Source organism: Pan paniscus, chromosome 19 (genome assembly GCF_029289425.2).
Source record: "Pan paniscus chromosome 19, NHGRI_mPanPan1-v2.0_pri, whole genome shotgun sequence".
NCBI classification, from domain to species: Eukaryota; Metazoa; Chordata; class Mammalia; order Primates; family Hominidae; genus Pan; species Pan paniscus.
Window position 1 is genome coordinate 10,821,585 of NC_073268.2, and position 22,063 is coordinate 10,843,647.

General features: G+C 39.7%; 2 protein-coding genes across 8 annotated transcripts in view; one reads left to right on the forward strand and one right to left on the reverse strand.

Annotated features, from left to right (window-relative positions):
- The window catches only part of SPATA22 (spermatogenesis associated 22), a 411,549-nt gene that overhangs the window by 109,751 nt on the left and 279,735 nt on the right, over window positions 1-22,063 (reverse strand). The window lies entirely within an intron of this gene.
- LOC100974833 (olfactory receptor 1D5) lies at window positions 9,088-10,041 on the forward strand. The gene has a single exon (XM_008962604.4). It carries the CDS (start codon window positions 9,103-9,105, stop codon window positions 10,039-10,041), a length of 939 nt encoding a protein of 312 aa, XP_008960852.3. The 5' UTR covers window positions 9,088-9,102.

Here is a 22,063-nt window from a genome sequence, read left to right on the forward strand (position 1 = left end):
GACAGCCTGGCTCCTATTTCTCTCTCTCTCTCTGCCCCCTGGTTTCTGACCGAGGCAGTGCTTATCCCTTTGTATGGGAAGCCCATCATAACATGCCCCCCATCTCTCTCCCATGTAGCTGCACCAAGTGTCCTGACACGATTACGTCCCAACCCTAACATCCTGGACCACTCCCCGCAGACCCCAGGGGGGACTGAGGGATCCCAGGGTGCCTGAGTAGGGGCAGAATCATGTTCAGGGTGGAGAACAGTTTCCTGCTGCAGTGGGGTGGGAGATAGAAGCTTGAGGAAATGGTTAAACAGGACTCCCTTTGCCATCCCCATAACAGCACCTCCCATTTAAAATCAGCTTTCAAGCTAGAGAACTCCTTCCACATTCAGGATTTCAGCTCTTAACGTTGCATAAAGTAGACATTATTGCTGTCCTTTAACATGCGGTGGAGTAGTTGGGGCATCAGCTTTGAGTCAGTAAAGAGGGTTAAATACTGACCCCATTCTTTTACAAGCTGAGCAACTGTGAAAAGATTATTGCTCTTCTAATTCTCGGTGGAATCATCTCTCATAGAGCCAAATAGTTCCGTGTGTGAACTAAATAAAAGACCTTAACATAGATAAGGCACTGAGCACATTATCTGTCCAAGTGCTCAGAAATTGGGAGTTATTTGCTTGGGGCGGGGGGCGGAAAAACATTGTATGTGTTAAGGTAGGATTTGAATCCACATTTCTGACTCAAACTTTCCTTTCAGTATACACTGACCCTAGATATCAGGGAATTCAACTCTGTAAATTGAGATTTTAAAATCCATTCATGGCTGGGCACGGTGGCTGACGCCTGTAATCCCAGCACTTTGAGAGGCCAAGGCAGGAGGATCACCTGAGGTCAGGAGTTCGAGACCAAACTGACCAACATGTTGAAACCCCATCTCTACTAAAAATACAAAAATTAGCCAGGTGTGATAGAGTACGCCTGTAGTCCCAGCTACTTGGGAGGCTGAGGCAGGAGAATTGCTTGAACCTGAAAGGCAGAGGTTGCAGCAAGCCAAGATCACGCCACTACACTCCAGCCTGGGAGACAGAGCGAGACTCCATCTTAAAAAAAAAAAAAATACAAAACAAAAAAACCATTCATTTGCTAAATGCTTGCCTGCCCCTTCCTACCTCCACCAAAGCTTGTAGCTCCAACTTACTTTAACCTTCTAGGTTGCTCACAGTTCCCACATCCGCATTTGCTTACCCAGCTGCTACTTCAAATTTATCCTGTTCAAGATTGAATTTGCAGAACGCGCTCCACATTCCCCTGGCATCAGCTAAGCAACCACATTTTCATCGATACATGGGCGCCAGGTCTCATGACTCTTGTCCATTCATTTATGTCAAATGCATGAAATGTCTAATATTTTATACAGTTTAGTTCAACCTTCTTTTACTGATCTCTACATTATGCCTGGCATTGTGCAAGATCCTGAGGATGCAGGAATACAGAGTACTGTCTCTACTCTCGAGACTCTCACTGTCTTGCAGAGAATGGATAGTTAAGCAAAATGTGCAAAGGGTCAATCCTAAAAAGAATGCAGAGACCAAAAATAGTGCAGAAACTGGAGTGGTTACCTCTGGGGTGGGAGAAGATGTCACGAGGAGGAGACGCTTAAGCAGGTGCTAGAGCAGGCCTTACCAGGCTGATAAGAGCTGAAGGAGAAAAATTCAGCCTGGAGGAGCAGAATGAAGAAAGCATATTTGGTGAAAAGGAACAATCAGTATGAAGGACAGAGACAAAATATTTTGTGTATTCTAGAACCATACAAACTGCAAAGGCACTGCTAGAATAGACAGTGGAGGTCAGGCAAGCAGGAGAGTCCACTGGGGCTGAAGCATCCTGGGCCTTGACCGCCTGGCCATAAACTTGAGCTATTGTGGGGGAAATGGGGAGCCTCAGCTACAGTAGGGAAAATACACGATAAATTTGTCTGAAAGCATGCTTCGTGCTCAGGCAGAGGTAGACACCTTACCTCGGCTTTCCTGGTATGTTCCTGCGGTCATTCTTAGAGCAAAAGCTCACGATGGGAGTCTCCACGGGCTGCTCTGTCCGTCCAAGTGGGAACTGCAAGTTAGTCCTGCCTCCTATCCACCGTTTTCCCTACACTCGCCGAATCCCGTAAGTTTTGGAAAGTTGTATCTTCACTTTCATTTTTGTTTCTGTTGCTTCTTTGATTCATTGGTTATTTTGGAGGATGGTGTTTAATTATCACAAATATGTGAGTTTTCTCCATTTTTTTTCTTTGCTTTGCAAATTTCATTGCTTTGTAATTGGAGTACATACCTTGTGTTATTTCTATCTGTTGAGTATCACTGAGGTTTGTTTTATGCTCTTGCATATGGTCTGTCTGGGGGAATATTCCAAGGACGGCTGAAAAGAATCTTGTTCTATTTTGAGGTGGAGTTTTCTTAGATATCTGTTAGGGATACTTCATTTGTAATGTTCAAGTCCTCTATTTCCTTGCTGATCTTTTACCTAGTTTTTCCGTTCATTATTGAAAGCGGGATATTTAGTTATTCAACTACTATTGTTGAATTATGTATTTCTCCCCTCGTTTCTGTCAACTTTTGCTTCAAACATTTTGGTATCGATCTGTCTATAATTATTATATATTTCTGATGAACTAAATCTCTTATTACGGAATGGATCTTTTTATGTCTAGTAACTTGTTCATTGAAAGTCTATTTTTTCTATCTATTTTTATATTTAAAGGCTAATATATAACCACTGCAACCTTCCAGTGGTAGATGTTTGCATGATCTATATATTCCCATTTTTTACAGTCAACCTATTTGTACCTTTGAATCTAAAGTTTGTCTCCTGGGCCGGGCACAGTGCCTCACGCCTGTAATCCCAGCACTTTGGGAGGCTGAGGCAGGTGGATCACCTGAGGTCAGGAGTTCGAGACCAGCCTGGCCAACATGGTGAAACCCCGTCTCTAGTAAAAATACAGAAATTAGCCAGGCATCTTGGCACACACCTGTAATCCCAGCTACTCGAGAGGCTGAGGCAGGAGAATCCTTTGAATCCAGGAAGCGGAGGTTACAGTGAGCCGAGATCGCACCACTGCACTCTAGCCTGGACAACAGAGTGAGACAATGTCTCAAGGAAAAAAAAAAAAAGTCTGTCTCCTGTAGACAGCACATGCAGGTCTACTACATTATGTCGCACCTGCCTTTACTGCACTTTTTCTTTGTAAGTACTGCATTTTGTTTTTTGTGTTTGGTTTTTGTTTGTTTTTTTAATGTTTGCGACAACCCTGCATGAAGCAAGCCTGTCAGTGCCATTTTTCCAACAGCATGTGCTCATTTCACATCTGTGTCACATTTGGGTAATTCTCACAACATTTCAAACTTTGTCATTATGATTACATCTGTTATGCTCATCTGTGGCCAGTGATCCTTGACATAACCTTTGCAATTATTTGGGGGTGCCATGGACCACACCCACATAAGTTGAAAGGAATCAATAAATGTCGTGTGTGTTCTGACTGCTGATCAGCGATTCCTCCATCTCTGATCAGCCATTCCTCCGTCTCTCTCCCTTTCCTCGGGCCTCCTTATTCTCAGACTTATCAATATTGAAATTAGGCCAGTTAGTAACCCTACAAAGGCCTCTAGGTGTACAAGTGAAAGGAGAGTCACATGTCTCTCACTTTAAATCAAAAGCCAGAAATGATTAAGCTGGTTGAAAAAGACAAGCAAAAGCAGAGATAGGCCAAACGCTAGACCTCTTGTACAAAACAGTTAGCCAAATTGTCAATGCAAAGGACAAGTTCTTGAAGGAAATTAAACAGTGCTACTCCACTGCACACACAAATGACAAGAGAGTGAAACAGCCTTCTAGCTGATATGGAGAAAGTTTTAGTCGTCTGGAGAGAAGCTCTAACCCGCAATAACATTCCCTTAGGCCAAGGTCTAATACGGAGCAAGTTCCTAATTCTCTTCAGTTCTGCAGAGGCCGAGACAACTAAGAAAGCTGCAGAAGAAAATGTGAAGCTAGCAAAAGTTGGCTCCTAAGGTTAAAGGAAAGCAGCCCTCTCCATAACATAAGAGTGCAAGGTGAAGCAGAAAGTGATGATGTAGAAGCTGCAACGAGTTATCCAGAAGATCTAGATGAGATAACTGATAATGGTGAGTACACTAAACAACAGATTTTCAATGTAAACAAATCTGCTTTCTCCTGGAAAAAGATGCCATCTAGGACTTTCATAGCTAGAGAGGAGAAGTCAATGCCTGGCTTCAAAGTTTCAAAGACAGGCTGATTCTCTTGTTATGGACGAATACAGCTGGTGACTAAGTTGAAGACAACACTTATTGACCATTTCAAAACTCTTAGGACCCTTACGAATTAGGCTGCATCTATTCTGCTTGTGCTCTATAAATGCAACAACAAAGCCTGAATGACAGCACATCTGTTTATACCACAGTTTACTCAATATCTTAAGCCACTGTTGACACTTACTACTCAGAAAATAATATTCATTTCAAAATATGACTGTTCATGGTCACCCAAGCACTCCGATGGAGATGTGCAAGAAGGTTGATGCTGTTTTCATGCCTCTAGCACAATATCCAATCTGCAGCCCAGGGATCAAGGACTAATTTTTACTTTCAAGACTTATGATTATATAAGAAACACATTTTGTAAGACTACAGCTGCATAGATAGTGATTCCTCTGATGGATCTGGGCAAAGGGAAGGGAAAACATGGAACGGATTCACCATTCTAGATGCCATTAAGAAATTCATGATTCATGGGAGGAGGTCAAGATATCAACATTAATAGGAGTTGGGAAAAGTTGATTCCAATGCTCATGGGTGAATTTGAGGAGTTCGAGACTTCGCTGGGAGGAAGAGTTCCGTAACTGCAGGTGTGATGGAAAGAGCAGAGAACAGAATTAGAAGTGGAGCCTGAAGATGTGACTGAAGAGCTACAATCTCGTAATAAAACTTGGACCGATGAGTAGTTGCTTCTTACGGGTGAGCAAAGAAAGCAGTTTCTCGAGATGAACACCACTCCTGGTGAAGATGCTGTGAACATGGTTGAAATGACAACAAAGAATACAGCATAGACATGAACTTACTTGACAAGGCAGTGGCAGAGTTTGAGAGGGTGGCCTCCAATTTTGAAAGAAGTTCTACTGTAGGTAAAATGTTGTCAGGCAGCATCACATGCTACAGAGAAATGTTTCCTAAAGGGAAGAGTCAACTGATGTGGCCAACTTTATCGTTCTTGTTTGAAGAAATTGCCAAAGCCACCCCAAACTTCAGCAACCACCACACTGGTAAGTCAGCAGCCATCAGCATCAAGGTGAGACCTTCCACCAGCAAAAGGATTATAACTTGCTGAAGGGTCAGGTGATTGCTATCATTTCTCAGCAATAAGGTATTTTTAGTTAAGGAATGTACATTTTTAGACATAATGCTCCTGCACACTTAATAGCCTACAGTATAGTGTCAACGTAACACGTATACACTGGGAAGCCACAACACTGTGTGATGCGCTTTATTGCAATATTTGCTCTATTGAGGTGATCTGGAATCAAACTCACAATATCTCCAAGGTACGCCTGTAGCTGGGTTGTGTTTTTTTTTTCAATATTAAGATTTAAAAACTATCATGCAGCTCACACCTGTAATCCCAGCACTTTGGGAGGCCAAAGCAGGTGGATCACTTGAGGTCAGGAGTTCAAGACCAGCCTGGCCAACATGGTGAAACCCCTTCTCCACTAAAAGTACAAAAATTAGCTGGGCATGGTGGTGGGCGCCTATAGTCCCTGCTACTCAGGAGGCTGAGGCTGGAGAATCACTTAAAGCCGGGAGGCAGAGGTTGCAATGAGCCGAGATTGTGCCACTGCAGTCCGGCCTGGGTGACAGCAAGAGACTCCATCTCGAAAAAAAACAACTATCATGCAGGCTGAAAAATAAGGTCCCTGAACAACAACAATAACAAAAATAGCTAATGACAATATTGACTTGGAGGAAGTTCCCCATCACATTGCTGAGTGAATAAAGATGACTGAATGAATCAAATGGAAAGTATCTTCACCAAAGTGTAAACAGTGGCTGCTCTGACAGAATTTGGGATGACTTTTACTTATTGTATAAATTTTTTCGTATTGCTTTAATTGTTCACGTTGGAAATTTTTTGTCTATAATCAATAGATTACAATATAGTTTTTTAGAGCCATTTTTTTGAGACAGGGTCTTGCTCTGTTGCCCAGGCTGGAGGGCAGTGGCACAATCATGGCTCACCGCAGCCTCGGCCTCCCAGGCTCAGGTGATCCTCCCACCTCAGCCTCCCAAGTAGCTGGGACTACAGGCATCTGCGGCCACACCCAGTTAATTTTGTATTTTTAGTAGAGATGGGGTTTCGCCATGTTGCCAGGCTGGGTCTGGAACTCCTGGGCCCAGATGATATGCACACCTCTGCCTCCCAAAGTGCTGGGATTACAGGCATGAGTTACTGCACCCTGCTGAAGCTATTTTTATTTAGAAAAAGAATTCCAAGGCCAGGCTCAGTGGCTCATGACTATAATCAAACCACTTTGGGAAGACAAGACAGAAGGATCGCTGGAGGCCAGGAGTTGGAGACCAGCCTGGGCAACATAGCGAGACCCTGTTTCTACAGAAAAAATTTAAATCAGCCAGCCATGGTGACACACACCTGTGGTCCCAGCTACTCGGGAGGCTGAGGTGGGAGGATGGCTTGAGCTCAGGAGTTCAAGGCTACAGTGAGCTGTGATGACACTGCTGTACTCCAGGCTGGGCAACAGAGTGAGACCCAATCTCTAAATAAATAAATGTATACAAAAAGAATTCGACAAAATATTTTTAAAATTTCTCTTGTAAGCCATTAAAGAAATTGCAGGAAATTTTAAATGTTAGACTTGAAAATAAGTGAATACAAGTTTAGTATGGACTCTGATGCAAGCCAAATAGTACTAAAAAGGCAGATACCAAAAAAGACCGTAGACAAACTTCGTGAATAATTGTGACTACAAAAGTCTAAATAAAATATTAGCAAATTGATTCAGTGGTTCATAATGGGCATACAAGTATGCTTCCATATTAAGAAGGCTATTCACATAATGTATCTTGAGTGACACTGAAAAAGTGTTTTATTAAAAATGCAACAGCCATACCTGATTTTTTAAATACTGTTGATAAACTATGAAGAAAAACAATAGTTGCTAAATATGCACAGCCACTTCTGCTTTACAGTTCATTACTGGCCATTGCACAACATCCTGTCTCACCAATATCCTCTTTGCTCCCAGACATGCTGGCCTATATTTACTTCCTTAAACACAAGAACGACCTTTCCCTGCTCAGGGGCTCTGCTCAGGGTGGCTGTTTTTCTGCAAAGCTCTTTGCCTATTGTGTTACAAGACTGGCTTTTTGTGGTCCTTCATGTCTCGGCTAAAAAGACATTAGCCATGGTTATCTAACTCTACATGCTGGAATTTGATACAATTTATATTATCTCCTTTATAACTTTTCAGATTTTTAATGTTTTATTCCATATACATTCAGTTTTCAAAAGGAAAAAATAATTTTTTAATCTTTAGTATATTTTGATAAAATATACTAGTATGTTTGGTATGTTTTAGTATGTTTGATAAAATACAAAACATTGATGTAAGTTTTCCCAAAAAATAAGTAGACAGTTGTCCTAATGTCATATATTGCATAATGCAACCTTTCCCTGGTGAATTAAAGTGTCACATTCCACATGAACTTGGCTGTTTCTTAAGTTTCTAGACAGTTCTACTGATCTGTTCATTCTAGCACCAGTACCCCCACTATTTTAAAGTTCTTAATAGAGCAAGTGTCTCCTTGTCTTCAACATTTTCCTAGCTTATTTTCATTCCTATTTTATAGGAAATTTAAACTAGCTCTTGTTTGTTTAAAACCCTGTTACAATTTTGACTTTCAAATAGGTTAAATTTTAGAACAACTCAGAATATGCACCTTTGCAACATCTCATCTTTTTTATCTAGAATCTTGGTTATATCTGTCCATTTAATAAATTTTTACTTTATGCCTCAATAGAGAATTTGAAGACCATACCTGATTCTTATTAATATCTTAATGCATAGATTGTTTGCTGATAATGTGTTTCATATTTTAATCTTAGTATTCTTATCATTCATATATAATAACAGGTACTATTTATTGAGTGCTCTCCACATGTCAGCTCTTTGTGTTAAGTACTTTATTCCTTAATTTTCTCCTCACCCCAACCCATTTTTCACATTTAAAAAACCTGAGTCTTAAAGAACACAAGTGACCTGCCTGAGGCATTACAGCCAAGAAGAGGCAGTGCTTTGACTTGAATTTAAGAGTTCGGGATCAATAGATGCCCAAACGTCAGCATCTCTCAATATATCCTTGTAACAAATCTGCACATGCACCCCCGAATCTAAAATTAAAATTTAAAAAAAAAAAAAAAGAGTTCCCACAGGACGGTCTTTAGCAGTGCACTACGTGGCTTACAGGGACCATGAAAGCTGAGAGCCTGTTCATTTTGTCATGGGTCACTTCACTGACTAATCACAGACATCTTTTTTTTTCTAATGATGTTTCCACTCATTTTCTTAGATTTCCCAGAGAGATCATTATATCAACAAGTAATAATAATTCTTCTTTCTCCTTTCCAATATTTTATTTCTCCACTTACTCCAATTGGACAATAATCTTTTCTTGTAATGCATATACCTGTATTAAATATCACTTAAAACCCTGTATAAAATCATAACATAACACACTAAACTTTAAACACTTCAAGACTATTGGAAGATGGCAGGATTAAAAATAAGGCTTAGACATTGTTTTTATAATATTCATTATGTCAGGTTAGAAGTTGCTGGAATAAATAAGTTGCATACTTTCCATATTCTATTTTTGTGCCTATAATGACCTGTTGCTTTTATTATTTTTAAAATTTAGTCCAAGATATTTTAATGCTAAGAAAAGAGTTGATTTTGCTTATCTTCGTGTCCTTATTCAAATGAGGGCACTTAATAAACATTTGTTGGTGTTAATGTTACAGAAAGTTGGGGGAATGGATGGAGATAACCAGAGTGAGAACTCACAGTTCCTTCTCCTGGGGATCTCAGAGAGTCCTGAGCAGCAGCAGATCCTGTTTTGGATGTTCCTGTCCATGTACTTGGTCACGGTGCTGGGAAATGTGCTCATCATCCTGGCCATCAGCTCTGATTCCCACCTGCACACCCCCATGTACTTCTTCCTGGCCAACCTCTCCTTCACTGACCTCTTCTTTGTCACCAACACAATCCCCAAGATGCTGGTGAACTTCCAGTCCCAGAACAAAGCCATCTCCTATGCAGGGTGTCTGACGCAGCTCTACTTCCTGGTCTCCTTGGTGACCCTGGACAACCTCATCCTGGCCGTGATGGCGTATGATCGCTATGTGGCCATCTGCTGCCCCCTCCACTATGTCACAGCCATGAGCCCTGGGCTCTGTGTCTTGCTCCTCTCCTTGTGTTGGGGGCTGTCTGTTCTCTATGGCCTCCTCCTCACCCTCCTCATGACCAGGGTGACCTTCTGCGGGCCTCAAGAGATCCACTACCTCTTCTGTGACACGTACATCCTGCTGCGGCTGGCATGTTCCAACACCCACATCATTCACACAGTGTTGATTGCCACTGGCTGCTTCATCTTCCTCACCCCCTTAGGGTTCATGACCACATCCTATGTACGTATTGTCAGAACCATCCTTCAAATGCCCTCAGCCTCTAAGAAATACAAAACCTTCTCTACCTGTGCCTCGCATTTGGGTGTGGTCTCCCTCTTTTATGGGACGCTTGCTATGGTGTACCTGCAGCCCCTCCATACCTACTCCATGAAGGACTCAGTAGCCACAGTGATGTATGCTGTGGTGACACCTATGATGAACCCTTTCATCTACAGCCTGAGGAACAAAGACATGCATGGGGCTCTGGGAAGAGTCCTACGGAGACCCTTTCAGAGGCCTAAATGAAGGTAATTTTGGAAAGGGGATTGAAGTGGAGACCGGAAATATCCTTCACCACACATAAGGCATTATGCTTTGGGATATGCAACAGTCAGAGTACAGCTCCAGCTCAGAATGAGCATATCTACCTGTGGTGAAGAAAAGACACAATGTGTATCCCAGTGCCTCCCAGACCTCACCAGCCTTGGCAATAAATAATGTCATGCTAACACTACTACCAGGATTTTACAGGGTCAAATATTTAAACCTGCTTGATCATAGGCCCACAGTCTTAGGCTTATCTATATATACACAGTCATAGCTTAGAGAGGGCTCTCATGTTTTCTAGCACCCATTCACTTATGACCCAGAGGTTTGGCTTCTCTAAGGAGCCTGCTATCTTCAAGCTCTTTAGAGAAGACACTTTGCACTACCCCTACCACAGATGCCCTGGGTGAGGCTTCCCCTTTCTTGATGTTCTAACAGGTACAACATGCACCACTTCAATGTTGACATATAGTCACTCTGGACACAGCCCATATGGTTTGTGCAGAAATGCCAACAAGATTCCTCTTGTGCTCTGGGTTGATTTTATCTTTGGGGCCTCAAAGCAACACTCTCTTGCCTTTTCCCTGCATTCCTTTTCTCTGTAGGAAGTCAGACCTTGCCCTTGGAAAGACCATCCTATCTTTTATTTCTGTAGTTCCTCACCTTCCTTCTCTTCATGCAAGAATTCCATCCACCCCTGAAAACAAAACTCTCAAACATAAATGCATATTCATAAATAGCAGTGGTAGTATGGCCAGTAGAAGGGGAGGATTCTGGAACAAATGAACAATTTAGTGATCCCAGAGAACACAGAGGAAAGGAGATATTTTAATAAATAAATTGGGAATCGAACTCAATAAAATATAAAACAAAAATACAATGAAGAGGATTTTAAAAGCCAAAGATAGGTTCTTTTAAAATAAAATGAAGTGAACAAACCCCTGGAACATTGAGCAAAGAAAGAAAAGACATGAGTAAAGACTACAGTGGGAAGAATGGTGGTAAAAACTAAAGATAACATCAAGATTAGGGTGATGAAGAGGGAATATCATCAACATCTACATGCCAATAATTTTGAACATTTTGACAAAATAAATAAATCCTTGAAAAAAATGTGACTTTTCAAAGCTGACTCAAGAAGAAATGGAAAAATTAAATAGTCCTATAACTAGAATTTAAGCAATCATTTTAAATATTCATATATATATGAATATGTACACATCACAAATATAAATCCATTTATAAGCAACTTTTAGGAAGTTACGAATCATCCAGTTTTTTTTAAAAAAAAAATTTGCAGAGAATAGAAAAAGAAATAAAACTTCCCAAATAGTTTTATGTCATAATTATCACCTGGTATCAAAACAGAAAAAGAGGACAAGAAAAAGTGCAAGAGCTAATTTCACTTAAAAATATAAATACAGGTATCTCAAAGAAAATACTAGTAAATTGAATCCAACAGAGAATTTAAAAATAATAATACTGCATAAGTACCCATTAGGATATTTCAAAGGTATATAAAGATAATTTGATACTTTTTAATCCATAAGTGTTTATTATATTGACAAACAAAAAGAAAAAATTAACATGTCAATATATGCAGAGAAAGACAAAATTCTAAACAAATGTTGTCCTTGATAAAGCAATAAATTTTTATTAAATCACATCTTTTCATGTATGTCTTTTTAATATTTTGTATAATATAATGGCTAGTACCAGAGAGCACTTCTGCATCTCAAAGTACAATGATTGTCTTGTGAGGAAGTACTTGAATGATTGAATTTCGGCTCAACCAGCCATTTCATGGAACATTATTTTTATTTGTTAGAATTACTGATAAACTATAGTTATTCAGAATTGGTATTTGGCAGGCGTTGCCACAAAATAAATGAAGTGAGCCTGTCGCTGTAAGAAAAACTGACAGTATTTGTTGCCAGTAATAAATATTTGGTCTATCAAGCAATATCACCCCTTTGGAAAATTTGTCCATCATGGTGATGGATATATATTTCATATATATATGAAATGTGTCAACACTGGAAGATCTGTATAACTCAGTGAGCCAGTATTTTTCAAATGACCAATGCATTATGTGAAAAAGTTACACATAAATAAAAGATTAACTTAAAATGCAAAAGAAGGCAATGGATTTTAATGACATAGGGGATAAAATGTCTATTCATGTGTTATCAGATTCTGCATTGCTACTAACCTTTAAGAAACTACCACTTATCACGTTTTGATGTAGTATCAAATAATATTAATTGAAAAGGTTATTAACATAATCCTCCCTTTTGCAATTACACATCTGTATAAGGCTGGATTTTCTTCATACATGTCAACCAAAATAACATATCACTACAAATAAATGCAGAAGCTGATACAAGAATCTAGCTCTCTTGTGTTAAGCCAGACATTAAAAAGATTGGAAAAAAAGTAAAACCATGCTATTCTTCAATAAATTTTTTAAAAAAATATAGTTATTTCTATTTAAAATCCTACTATAAAAACATGTCATGGTAATATTATTGTTTTATGAGGAAATTAGTAAATAAATATTTTAAATGTCTTTCTAATATGAGAATATCAGTAGATAAAACCCATATAAACACAGCTCATGGCTCTTTTGGTCCCAAAAATTTTAAGCAGGTAAATGCATCCTGAAACCAAAAGTTTGAAAACTGTTCTCCTAAAGTACAAACATACTTGAAAATTGTTCTCAAATTCGGAAATCAATTCCTTTGAAAAGGAGAACAAAATGAGGGAAAGGAATAGGGATAGTGCTTTAGTGTTAACTACAATATTTTAAATCTTTTTTACAGAAAGAAGTGACATGATCAGGTAACAAATTAATATTTTTAATTTTGTGGATGGTATATATGTGTCTAAAATTATTTTATTATATGCTTGAAATATGCCACTAAAGAAAATGTAACACTTATTTTCAACCCTAAAATATTTATTAAGTAGTATTAAATTCCTTTGTTATTTTCAAACTCATATTTTTAATGGCTCTTTAACAAATTAGTTATTTAAAACATATAGCCTTATATGTGCTGGCAATTCCAACAGATAACACATAAATTCCAGCAGATAAGGTTACAAATAGAACACACTTTCAAATTACCTTCCTCTTTTCGTGATCAAAGACTATAAAACGTCATATACTTACTGACCATTCCTTCTCAATATTGATAATAGAATCAGAAATAGTCTCTTGTTTTATTTTCATAAATACTTAGGGAAGACATTGAGGCTTTAACATTTTTAATTTGGATGATGTTTACATTGTACAAGTATATGACATAAAATCATTTTCAGGTAGAGTTTAAGTAACTTGAAATCAAAGCTGAGCTGAAAGGGAAGTGACTCTGTTTCGCCCACACTATCTAAAGGCTGATATTGTTCCCGTTTCCTAGCTGAACTGTTTGCTCTTTCATAGAAAATGGAACTATGCAGAAATTGTATTTAAAAATGTATACTGCAAATTTATAAAGTGAGGATAGGACAGAAAACCACTATGGGAAGAAAAAACTGTAACAGAGAATCAGAATGCAAAAACCCAGAAAAAAATCTCAGTACTTAAAAATTATAATACATCTTTTACCACAGTAATTATATAAACTAAAATTAGAATCTAATTTTTGCCTAATTATACCTTATAAGACACAAGTATAATTGAATTTCTGCCATGGTTAAGTGCTATTCTACCTTACACTACATCATCTATACTATTGCGAAGCACTTACTCCCAATTTTAACTGTATGTGAAAGGAATAAAAGTCTTCAGCAATCTAGGCATGCAATCTTTCTCAATTGAGTGAGTTAAATGGTACCTGGAAAAGGGTTTGATACGGTGTCAAAATATGAGATATAAAAAGATAGCTTATATCTGTGAGGTTTTTATTATGCCATTGAATTAATAAAGACTTTAAAGAATGAATAAGACTTTAAAACTCATCTATTCATGGATCTGTAGAGACAAAAGTCATGGTTATTTCTAACCAAAATTAGCTGAAGCATTATTTCTATTACTTTTCTATTATGCTCACTGGTGTCAAGAAAGGAAGGAAATCATATTTCTGACATCTGCCAGATTACAGGACTTTCAAATGTTTCCCATTGAGTCCTTTAAACAATCTTATGAACAAGGTTTTGTTATTTTTATTTTACAAATGAGGAAACAGATACATAAGCAATTTTCCTAAGTAAATCACAGGGCAGTTATTCAAATTCATTTAGTTTAAGAAAATGTTATGGCAAAAATGCTGAGAAAGTGTGATGGAAAGAAAATTATAAGATTTTTATGTAATTTTTTCAAAATCTGTGAGTCATTTTCAGAATATAAACCACACTACCTAAATAAGGGTCAATAGTTGATTTACTCTTCATAATGTATACATCTGACAAAGGACTAATATCCAGAATTTACAACAAACTCAAACAAATCAATAAGAACAAAACAAACAATCCCATCAAAAAGTGGGCTAAGGACATGAACAGACAATTCTCAGAAGAAGATAAACTAATTGTCAGCAAACATTTGAAAAAATGCTCAACTTCACTAATGATCAGGGAGATGCAAATCAAAACCACAATGTAATACCACTGTACTCCTACAAAAAACGGCCATAATCAAAAAATTATCATACTCCTGCAAGAATGTCCATAATCAAAAAATAGAAAAAGAGGAGATGTTGGCATGGATGCAGTGATCAGGGAACACTTCTACACTGCTGGTGGGATTGTAAGCTAGTACAGCCACCATGGAAAACAGTGTGGAGTTTCCTTAAAGAACTAAAAATAGAACTACCATTTGATCCAGCAATCCACTACTGGGTATCTATCCAGAGGAAAAGAAGTCATTATTTGAAAAATATACTTGCACACTCATGTTTATAGCAACACAATTCACAAATGCAAAATCGTGGAACCAACCCAAATGCCCATTGATCAACGAATGGGTAAAGAAACTATGGCATATATATAATGGAATACTACTCAGCCATAAAAAGGAATGAATTAATAGCATTTGCAATGACCTGGATGAGACTGGAGACTATTATTCTAAGTGAAGTAACTCAAGAATGGAAAACCAAATATCATATGTTCTCAATGATATGTGGGAGCTAAGCTATGAGGACACAAAGCCATAAAAATGATATAATGGATTTTGGAGACTTGGGGAGAAGAGTGGGAGGGGGGCGACGGATAAAAGACAACAAATATGATGCAGTGTATACTGCTTGGATGATGGGTGCACAAGGATCTCATAAATCTCCACTAAAGAACTTACTCATGTAACCAAATACACCTGTACCCCAACGACTTATGGAAAATAAAATAATAAAATAAAAATAGTTGATTTACCAAGCAAAAAAAAAAGAAAAAGAAAAAAAGAAATTATTCATAGTTACTTTTTTAGTTTTTAAAGGATCTGAAGGTTTGGTTTGCCATTGGGTTTGACTTATAAATTGGATGAATGATTAGATGTGGAAAACACATTTGTCTTAGTCAATTAGGGATGTTATAACAAATACCATACACTGGGTGGCTTAAACAACAGATTTATTTTCTCACAGTTGTGGAAGCTAGGAGTCACTATCAGGATGCCAGCATGGTTGGGTTCTGGTAAGACTTCTTCCTAGCTTGTAGGCAGCCACCATCTTGCTGTGAGCTCACATGACCTCTTCTTTGTGTATGCAAGGAGAGAAAGGAAAAGCACTGGTTTCCTCCTCTTCTTGTAAGAGCACTCATCCCATTATGGGGCTCATCATCATGAGCTCCTCTAAACCCAGTTACCTCCCAAAGATACTATCACATGGGGAAGTAGAGCTTCGACATATGGATTTGGCAGGGACACAAACATTCAGTCCATAACAATACTTCTTTCCCCTCTAAACACATAGAAAATCTGAATCATATATTTTTTATTAAAAATTGGTCAAGAAGAGAACGACATAAGCAAGATGGCAGAATAGGAGTTCTCCAGTTTCACTCCGCCACACAGAAATCCAACTAGAAGCACCCACAATCAAGAACACAAGGACATGGGGAGGGGAACAACACACACTGGGGCCTGTTAGCAGAGTGGGGGTGGTGGGGGGAGAGAATCGGGATCAAGAGCTAATGCATGCAGGGCTTAGTACCTCGGTGATGGCTTGACAGGTGCAGCAAAACACCATGGCACATGTTTACCTACGTAACAAATCTGCACATCATGCACATGTATCCTGGAACTTCAGATTTTTAGAAAAACATCTTGAATATTCCAGGAATTGGGACTGAGGCTGAGACACCACCCTGGGCCACACAACTGAGAAGAGCCATCATCAAAGAGTAACAGAAATTGTTCCCTGACCATTTCACCCTCCCCAAAGTCAGCACCACACCACACAGAGAATGTTCTAGACCCACAGTTTCTACAATAAGAAAAGTGAATTGGAAGCGGATACTCAGTTTCCCCTTCATTCTGGGATCCTTTGCAGGAGGAGGCAAGCTCATGCTTGTCTCATCCCAGGGGACACAGAGAGAGCACCGGCAGAGTGAGACCACCTGGGGTCAGTTAGAAACAAAGAATGAAGGTAGGACTTAAAGTAGCCAGCACACAGATCTTGGGAATTGCTCTGTATTCTGGCCAATAGAGGTGCCACACCAGAAGAAACTAGTCGACAACATCGTGCTGTAGGAAACATTGTCCATAGGCCTTTCAGGCTCAAATCCTGAGCGACCTTTCCCACACAACCCAGTTGCTTTCATTAGTTTTCCCCAGGTTGAGAGGCAACTGCATGTCAGCAATTACCTGTAAAATGACCATCTGGACTTGCCCAACCTTACTTCCTGGGATGCAAGGCTGGTTCAACATACACAAATCAGTCAATGTGATTTATCACATAAACAGAATTAAAAGCAAAAACTATATGATCATCTCAATAGAAACAGAAACAGGTTTTGCTAAAATCCAGCATCCCTTCATGATAAAACTCCTCAACAGAGTAGGCATCCAAGGAACATACGTCAAAATAATAAGAGCCATCTATGACAAACCCACAGCCAACATCATACTGAATGGACAAAAGCTGGAGCCATTCCCCTTGAGACCTGGAACAAAACAAGGATGCCCACTCTTACCACCCTATTCAATATAGTACCGGAAGGCCTAGCCAGAGCGATCAGGCAAGAGAAATAAAAGGCCTCCAAATAAAAAAAGAATAGGTCAAACTATTGAAAAGTGGGACCTAATTACTTAAAGATCATCTACACAGCCAAAGAAACTATCAAAAGAGTAAACAGACAACCTGCAGAACGGGAGAAAATATTTGCAAACTATGCATCTGACGAAGGTCTAATATCCAGTATTTGTAAGGAACTTAAATCAACAACCAAAAAATAACCACATTTAAAAAATGGGCAAAGGAAAAGACACTTCTCAAGGGAAGGGACAGGATTGGACAACAAACATATGAAAAAAAATGCTCATCACTAATCACCAGAGAAATGCAAATCAAAACCACAATGAGATACCATCTCACACCAGTCAAAATGGCTATTAATAAAAAGTCCAAAAAAAGCAGATGCTGGCAAGGCTGTGGAGAAAAGGGAGGGAACGCTTATATGCTGATGGTGGGAATGTAAATTAGTTCAGCAACTGTGAAGAGCAGTTTGGAGATTTCTCAAAGAACTTAAAATAGAACTACCATTTGACTCAGCATTTCCATTACCGGGTATATAAATCATTCTACCATAATGACATATATATGCATATGTCCATCACAATGCGATTCACAACAGCAAAGACACGGATTCAACTTTGGTGCCCATCAGTCGTTGACTGGATAAAGAAAATGCTTATATACACCATGGAATATTATGCAGTCATAAAAAAGAAGGAAGTCACATCCTTTCCAACAACATGGATGGAGCTGAAGGCCAAAATCCTAAGTAAACTAACTCAGAAACAGAAAACCAAATACCACATGTTTTCACTTATAAGTGGGAGCTAAACATTGAAGACACATGGACATAAACACGAGAACAATAGAAACTGCAGACTAATGGTGGGGGAGGAGGGGAGAGAGGCATGGGTTGAAAAACTACCTATTTGGTACTATGCTCTCTGGCTGGGTGCAATATACACATGCAACACACCTGCATATGTACCCTCCATATTGAAAATTTTTTAAAATAAAATTTTTAATAAACAAAAACAAACCATTCCATATAAAACCACAAAAGACCCCAATAGCCAAAAATAAACTTCAGCCAAAAGAACAAAGCTGAAGGCATCACACTCTCTGATTTCAAAACATATTAACATATTATAAAACAATTTTAATCAAAATACTATGGTACTGGCATAAAAACAGAAACATCTATACATGAATAGTGAACTATCTGAAAAAAAAAAAAAATGGAGAAACCACACCATTTACAATAGCTACCAAAACCAAAGATCCCTTGGAGTACATTTAACCAAAGAGATGAAAGATCTCTAAAATAAAAACTATAAAACATTGAAGAAAAAGTTGAAAAGAGAATAGTAAATGAGAAAATATTCCCTGTTCATGGATTGAAAGAATTACCATTACTAAAATGTCCATGTTACTCAAAGCAATCTACAAAGGCAAAAAAACCATATCAAAATAGCAATGATGTTCTTTATAGATATATGAACTGATGTTTCTTTAGATGACATACAAATGGCCAATAGGTACATGAAAATATGCTCAGCATCACTAATCACTAGAAAAATGTACATCAAAATCACCCTGAGGTATCATTTCATGCTTGTTAGAACAGCCTTCACCATAAAGATGAATGATGAGTATCGGAGGATGTGGAGAAAAGGTAACTTTTAAGCATTCTTGGTGGGAATGTAAATTAGTATAACAATTATGGAAGATGGTATGGAGCAATTATGGAATATTATAAAGGGTCTTAATCCCATTCATGTGGGAGGAGCCTTGTGGCCTGGGCACAGTCGCTCGTGCCTGTAATCCCAACACTTTAGGAGGATGAGGCACGAGGATCACTTACAGCCAGGAGTTTGACACCAGCCTGGGCAACATGGTGATACCCCATCTCTACAAACACAAAATTTAAAAAGCTAGCTGGGCATGGTGGCACACACCTGTAGTCCTAGCTCCTGGGGAGGTTAAGGCAAGAGGATCTCTTGAGCCCAGGAGGGCAAGGCTGCAGTGAGCTATGACTGTGCCACTGCACTCCAGCCTGGGCAGAAGAGTGAGACCTTGTCTCTAAAACAATTACTTTTTTAAAATGAAGCTACCATGTTTCAGTAATCCCAATTCTAGGTATGTACCCAAAGAAAATGAAGTCAGTATGTTGAAGGCATATCTGCTCTCCCATGTTCATCACAGCTCCTGCTCCAGAGTCACAACCACCATGTCAGGTAGTCCTGGGTCCCCTTCTGCTCTGGAGTCCATCACTTCTGGGTACCAAATACACTTCGGTATACAATACTGTACCCACCAACTACAGCAGTACTCTCTAAGCAAAGGGAGGAGGGAGAGAACAAAGAAGCAAGCCAAGCCCAGCAACAAGGAGCCAGGTAGGAGATATTCCCTGAGCTGGGTTTGAAGGGACAGGAAAAATAGAAATTTTGTTGACCAGAAAAAAAAAATTGAGAAGAAAAGTTGAGGCAAAGGGAATAGCACACATGAAAGCACAGGGATTTGAAACAGGGTGTGTGCGGGGAGTGATGGGGAGTCTGGCATAAATAAGAGCGGCGGCAGTGACGCTATCCAGGCAGTGTCACAGGCCAGGGGCTCCAGAAGCAAGTATGAGAAAGAGTTTGGAGTAAAAAGTGTTTACTAGGGAGCAGCACCTGTGAAGGAACAAGGGCAGGAGTTTGATTGGGCAGAGGAGGAAGTCAAATTGCAGGCTGGCCTCCCAGAAAGCCGATTATCTCAGCACATTTTCTGCTTCTATAACAAAATACCTGAAACTGGGCAATTTATAAAAAACAGAAAATTATTTCTCACAGTTCTGGAGGCTGGGAAATCCAAACCAAGCTGCCAGCTAGTGAGGACCTGGTCTCTGCATCCTCTTGGGGGACAAGAACACCGCACCTTCACATGGGGGAAGGTGAAAGAGCAAGAAAGCCACACACTGCATGAAGCCTCTTTTATAAAGGGTCTTAATCCCATTCACGTGGGAGGAGCCTCGTGGCCTAATCACCTCTTAAAGGCCCCACCTCATAATACTATCGCACTGGCTATGAAGTTTCAACACATGACTTTTGGAAAGGACACTTTCACACCACAGCACCAACCCAGCAGGGAGATTTGGAATGACTGTTGGCCGTCGGAGCTGTCCCATATCAGGTTAAAATGGACAGTCTTTATACCCCTGCCTCAATCACCAGGTGTGGGCTATCCAGGAAAAGGGACTGCCTTGGGGAAGGAGGCTGTCTGCAGCTACGGTAAACCCTAAAGGAGCTGACAGCTGAAGGCTGTCTGCCAACCACGCTCCTCACAGCTGGGCAGCAAGTCTGTCTTTGAAGGGAGAACTGTTCTTGAAGATCATCTCCATGTGTCCACAGACACGTGTGAGCAATGTCATTGAGGGCCCCCTATGGCTAGTTAAGGAGCTTGGATTTTATGCAATAGACAATAGAGAGCCCATGAAAAGTCTCAGGCATGGAAATGACACACCCAGCTTTGTGTTAAGTGGCATTCTGAACAATGGATGTGAAACAGGGCTGAAGGGTGCAGTCAGGGAGATCAGTTAGGAGACTGCTAAATTGGCCAAAGTGAGGGGAAGCACCTGAAGAGGCAGTAACAGAAGCGTAAAGCAGAGGAAGGATCAGAGAGGAATTTAGGAGGTAAAACTTGCAGAGAGGGAAGCCGACACTGTGTATTTTTGGAAGGGAAATCACAGTATCAAACATTCAAAAGCAGAACCTCTCAGCATCTACCCTCGCTCTTCCCAGCCAGCATGCACCCGATTAGACATTCTGGTTTTGTTCACCAGTTTTCCCCGTATCTGGGTCCATTGTTTCATACATAGTAAATGCTTGATAAATACTTGTTGAATGAACGATGGATGAGTAAGAGGACCGAGGCCACAGTCAACTGACACAAGATGTGGCTGCCACTTCCTGACTGTAAGCCTTCAGAAGCCATATCAAATTATAGTCTCTACACTCACACAAACACGCAAGGTGAAATGCAGTACAAGGAAAGGGCTGCCACGGAAGCACAGCCTAGCTTTGCTTTAACAGCAGCTGAAGAAGGAAGGCACACGCACCCTCTGGTGCAGCAGAGACCGTGGAGTGAAACAACTTGTCATTTTCAGTGGAGCCCAGGCCTTTCTCGTCCATTCCAAGGCCATAGGACACACTGCCTGGCCTGCAATTCCTCCACCACCAGGCAAGCAACCCACTTAGCTATGAGCCAAAAACATCTTCGTAGCCTAACAATCTCTCTCTCTCTCTCTCTCTCTCTCTCTCTCTCACACACACACACACACACACACACACAGAATCCAGATCTCAGCTCTTAAGAGAATGACGATAAGCGCATATTTTGAGGACCCCCAGCAGTGGTACCTAAGATGCCATTTGACTGAAAAAAGAAAAATTCAAAACCTCATCCTACTTAACCCATATTATTACTAAGTACTCATTGATATGTTTTTTTAGTTGGCCTTCTAATTGGCTTGCCTGCAAAAACAATGCAAATATGCAGAGAGTTAAAAGTAAGAAGTGTATCCATAAGTGCCTATTTGTATAGTCTATGTTGTGAAGGACGCTCAAGACACTTAGAAGCTCCCCCTGGAAATGGGAACAGGGACTGGAAGGGACAAGAAGGATGGCATAAACAAGACCAGACTGCAAAAACTGCAATAAATGCCTAATTCTTCAATGCCCAGACACCAATGAACACCTAAAAACACTGAGACCATCTAGGAAAACATGAGCTCACCAAATGACCTGAAGGCACCAGGGACCAATCCTGAAGAAACAGAGATATTGGATCTT